The sequence below is a fragment of the Olea europaea genome, chromosome 11, assembly GCF_002742605.1.
Source record: "Olea europaea var. sylvestris chromosome 11, O_europaea_v1, whole genome shotgun sequence".
Lineage (NCBI taxonomy): Eukaryota > Viridiplantae > Streptophyta > Magnoliopsida > Lamiales > Oleaceae > Olea > Olea europaea.
The window spans coordinates 31,997-37,640 of NC_036247.1; the positions used below are offsets into that span (position 1 = coordinate 31,997).

The 5,644-nt window shown below is 37.7% G+C and overlaps 1 protein-coding gene across 1 annotated transcript; it reads left to right on the top strand.

Moving 5' to 3' along the window:
* The first annotated feature begins 2,829 nt into the window (after positions 1-2,829).
* Positions 2,830-5,638, top strand: LOC111402859. The gene has a single exon (XM_023031160.1). It carries the CDS (start codon positions 3,508-3,510, stop codon positions 4,201-4,203), a length of 696 nt encoding a protein of 231 aa, XP_022886928.1. The 5' UTR covers positions 2,830-3,507; the 3' UTR covers positions 4,204-5,638.
* Positions 5,639-5,644: the final 6 nt, after the last annotated feature.

Consider the following 5,644-nt stretch of genomic DNA (forward strand, 5'->3'; position numbering starts at 1 on the left):
CCCCGGGTTTCTCTTTTCTGCCTATAAAATCCTCAATCCCAACCCCTTCCACTCACCCATAGCATATATATCAATCGCCATTCCACTATTTGTTTTCTGCAGTTTGTGTTCTGAGGTTAAAAAAAATGGCTACTAATTTCTTAGCATGTGCCCTTCTTCTTTAGCCTTAAACAATGTTGTTAGGACAAATAGTCGTGTGTTTTTTCCCTTCTGCTTGCAATGTGAGAAGGTTGTGTCATCTGTGAGAGCTCATGCAACCGGGAACGGGAATGACAAAGATACGGCAGTGGACGTGCTATGGATATCTCTCCTTCCGGTATGTCTTTACAATTATTATTATTTTTTTCCCCGCAGCTTTAGTCTCTCTAACAGCTTAATCAATAAATCTTTTAAAGGGAAAATTGCAGCTGAGGTATCAAACCTTTCGTTTATTAGCAGACTTTGCCCAAATCTTTAGTTTATGCCACCCACAGTCTCAAACCTTTCAAAAATATGCACCGGCCGTTCAAATGGATGAACATTGTCCGTTTAACCTTTAGTTGACCAATAAAATTGAATTTTGACCAATTTTTGACCAACTTAAAAGGGTAGAAAGGTAAAATTGTTATTTAATTCTATAATAAAACAAATAAACTAATATACCAAATAAAAATAAAAGAAACTACTATTCATCTTCTTCTTCCCGCACCCCACCCAACCCAACGTAGAAGCCCGATTCCATTGCCCAAAGCCACCAGTCTCTGGCCAAAAAACCACCTATATCCACTGCCATTTCCTTGCAAGAAACAATGGCGTCCCAGTTGCGAAAGAAATCACCCTCATAAATCAGATTCCAAGAAACAACACTTCATTGCGAAAAAATTGAACTTTGTTCCCAAAAATCAAGAATCTGAAGAAGAAGAGGAAATGCAGTGGATTTGGGTGGCTTTTTACTGAGATAGGATATTAAGCAGTAACTACAATTTACTGATATAGGATTTCATACAACCTACATCACAATCTCCTATTGGGATCAGAAAAAAAGCATGGATTGTCAAATGATTGCGACAATTTTAATGAAATATTGAATTGTTCTGTGTTTTTCTAAGGTGTTATGTAGGAGTTCATATACATTCTTTCCCTGAGTTTAGTATGAAAATATTCAATTTCTATCACATGGGCTTAAAATCAAGGTTGATCTTGTCAACTCATTTAGATGAAAAGTATGAAATATCTTCGTTTATATCACTATTAGAAATTAGAGGGGAGTTTGGTAATTCAATTTATAAATATTGTCCTATCTTTATATAATAATCGGGTCCCACTATTTTTCTGCAAGAAACGAGAAAATAATTTTGTCATATTTTTTATACATTAACAGGTGAAAGAATATGGCTAGTGTTCAAGATATCTCTGTTTCAGCTTCTATCAATCTTCTATCTGCATTATCAACTAACGGTCAAATGGACGATTTTCATCCATTTGAACCCTCGGTGCATATTTTTGAAAGGTTTGGGACTGTGGGTGGCACAAATTAAAGGTTTGACCAAAATCTGCTAATAAACGAAAGGTTTGGTACCTCATCTGCAATTTTCCCTCTTTTAAATGACATGGATCGACAATGGACTACGGATTGTAGGATTACTAGAGCCGCTGTCTTCACCGAGGACATTGCGCCAAACGCTCGCCTTGGGATAAAAACGATGAAGAAAATGAAATATGAATATGCTTTGACAAGCCGGGACTCTCAGAAGACAATGTCAAAGTCTGAGGAGGACAACATACTCGTCATTAAAGGCGAGCACAAGAAAGAATGTAAAGATCACGAGGGGTCGAGCAGGGGATTTAGCTCCTACGACACCGTGGCAGCAACTTCCCGAAGGATAAAGTGAAGGCAGAATTGAATATGGCTCTCTCTACGTATCCATTCCTAAGATCAAAGTAGAGAAGAAAGTGATTGATGTGCAGATAAACTGAAAAAATCTATCTGCTTTCTAACGAAGTGTTTCAGTTAGAAAGCATTTTCGTATAAGAAACAAATATAGATGACCTAACTCATCCCATTCTACACCTCTACAGTCCACCGCAACATTCAATAATCTCCTCATTCACAAAGTTATCAGAGCTATGGATACGATGACAATATCAGAGTTATCGAGTCCAATACATACAAGCTTGAATTTAAGCTTGAAGAAGTCATCTCAGAAATCAGACAAAACGGAGCAAGAAGTCAAGAAAATTTTCCCAACTTCTGTATCAGAAAATCTACTCCGTTAAACACGACCGATTAAGAAAATTTTCCTTTAAGACAGGAAGTAAAATGCGAAAATGGGCGAGAAAAGGTTCATCAGGTTGATCATAATAGATGAAAGTCAAAAAGAAATTTGTGAAGCAAGTTTTTCTACAAATCAGAAGCATGAAACAGTATCAGTACTTTGAGACGCTGCCTATTGAACTTAGCATAATGTGCAACATGATTTAAGTCAACTTAAGCCTCAAAAAAGGTCAAATACTGCAAGCTGAACGTACAACCATAAAAACCCTTTGCAGGTGATAAAGACTCGGTCAAGACCCAAAGGAGAAAAACTAAAAATATAAATGCCACAAAGCACCATATGCAACAGTATCTAACTTTGCATATACATAGATAGATAGATACGTTCATCAGATGATTGGCTAAATAGAAACTCCATGAACAGTTTAGTGCATGGACTGGCGGGGTGCACGCGGTCGAACAGGTGTCTTCGATGGGCTTACCCTGAAAAGGTGCAAATTTGCAAGAGATTACTTACTAGATAACAAGACAAGTGTACAATGAACAAATTACAAGCATAGTAGAGGATTATAAACCTTATCGGAAGTGATCCTAGGACAGCACCACTGCAGTTCAAAGCTGCAATTGCACTCTCAGCCTGCCAAAAGGGGAAAAAAATTATTCAATGATATTTTAGAATCCAATCTAGGGAAATCCTATCAAATGCAGCTTCCTCCAAACTAAATACAATGACAAACCTCCCCCTACCTCCTTGAGGACACAAGAAAGGGCATAAAAAAAATTAAAAAATTTTTTTTTAAAAAAAATGCTGAAAATTGACCAAAGGTTCTTGATAGAATATATGTTCCAGCAGATTCAAAAATTAGTTAGTTAGTTGATTGGTTAGTTACTAGTTTAGTTAGTTACTTGTTAGATGTTAGTTATTCTAGTTAGCCGCCCACACTAGTGTCTATAAATACAAGACTTTGTATACCTTTTAGTTCATTGGATTGTTGTATTCCAATCCCTCCTTTGATGGAGTGTCATCTTCCTCCTTTGATGGAGTGTTATTTTCCTCCTTTCATGGAGTTATGGAGTTTAATACATTATTTGAATTCAAGAATTTAACATGGTATCAGAACATAATTGCTTCCTACTGCTGCCTTCATTTTTTCAGCATTTTACTGGTGAAGGCTGATACTCTCACACCTTCTTTCTCCCACTAAAAACCCCATCCCTCTCTCAAAGAAGCGAGATCTGTCAGTTCAGAGTCTATGGCCGCCTTTGCTCCTACAAGTCAGGCTGCTGACCTGCTACAGAAATTGTCTTTGGACACACAGGCGAAAACTCTGGAAATTCCAGAGCCAACCAAAAAGCCTTCTTTTGATTCTGGCAACGTGACTGCTGGACACAATCAATCTAGGGATGGGTCTTTGACTCCCATGCTATCGGGTCTCATTGATCAGTCTATGTGCTATCTTCCTAATGGCTACCCTTCTACTGCATACTATTATGGCGGCTATGATGGGACTGGTAGTGAGTGGAAGGACTACACACCATATGTGAATTCAGAGGGAGTAGAAGTCACGCCTGGAGTTTATGGGGATAATGGGTCTTTAATGTATCACCATGGCTATGGCTATGCTCCTTATGGGCCATATTCTCCTGCTACTACACCTATTCCAACTGTCGGACATGATGGTCAACTCTATGAAGTTCAACACTGCCAGTACCATACCCCCTTTTTCCAGTCAGCAACAAGTGGTCCATATCCTACTCCTGCTGCCTCTACCAAGGGTGACATATCGGCCTCTGCAGCTGCTGACCAAGCATCTTTATCAGTGGCTACTGCAGATGCAAAATCTCATGGCACTGCTAATAGTGGGAGCATAAAGAAAAATAATTGCTTGAATGCTGCCAAACCTACATATCCAAATTCGTCTTATGGTTTTAATGGCATGTATGGATAGGGTGGCTTTCCTGGAGGAATTCCTGCTTCTGGTTATCAGGACCCAATATTTTTATTCGATGATTCACGGTCACCAATTTCATGGTTGGATGGGTCCTTCATGTCAGATGGGCAGCCCACGCCTGTAACTGGCTCTTCTATGACTTCCTCCATATCAAATGGAAATGGCCTTCCCTCATCAAGGAATCAGAATTTCCGCCGTAATCTTATGGGTTTGCACCACCCAAGGCCAATGTCTGATTCTTGGATCTTTTTGTTCTTGGCCCCTTGTTCAACGTTTTCCTTAATCTTCAAGATGGACTATTGTTGATCTCCATAGTCCATCTTTAGGGGGGTGGGAGGTGTTAGGATATATGTTCCAGCAGATTCAAAAATTAGTTAATTTGTTGATTGTTTAGTTACTAGTTAGTTTAGTCAGTCAGTTGTTAGATGTTAGTTATTCTAGTTAGCCGCCCACACTTTGTCTATATATACAAAACTTTGTATGCCTTTTAGTTCATTGGATTGTTGTATTCCAATCCCTCCTTTCATAAAGGTTCATCTTCCTCCTTTCATGGAGTGTCATCTTCCTCCTTTGATGGAGTGTTATTAGTGTATTTTGTTCTTCTCTTTTTATGAAGTTTAATACATTGTCTGAATTCAAGAATTTAACAGTTCTCTCACCCACAAATAATCTATGACAAGTTGTTTAAGAATATATCAGAGCTCGTTACTGATAATCTTCGCATTACCATATCTGGAAATAAACTTAGCAAGTAAAAGATGTATCTAAAGTATGCATAAAATGAGTAGTTTGACACTTTGACTATCACGTTCGTCAACATCAAATTATTGGTTGATGAGGATTTACAAATTAAATATGTCTAGCAAGTAATATTTTTATCCTATGCAAAAAGAGGAAAAAGTGTCATCAAGGAAGAGGAGATGCAAGCAGTCATTGTATCACAAGAAACATAAAGTGATGCTTAAACCCTAAAAGCAAGCCCAGAACAAAATATTAGGACAAGAACAAAGTTCTCTCTTAAGCACTTTGTGAACCAAATATGCTTAAAATACATTCTCCATTTGCATGGAAAAAAATGAGCTCTTTGACGTGTCTAAAAATGGTAAAACTAAAATCTACATCCACTCTGCAAAAAATGGCAATAATAATATTATCGGCAACCAGGATAATCAAGAATCTTGGATTGACGTATAAAAAAAATCCAAAAACCATATCCAATGACCTTCACCCCCGAATTCCTTCACTTTTTCGTCTTCCTTCAATTGCAAGGTAAGATTTCATTGTAAATTGACTATGCACACAGTAGCAACTGAAACTTGAAAGTGACATGAAGGTTATATTTTCAGCACATATAATTTCTGATCGTTATAAATGTTATAAAATCCTCAAACAGTAGGCAGTTAGTTAAGCGTTGAGATCAAAACTCAGTAAGAACTTT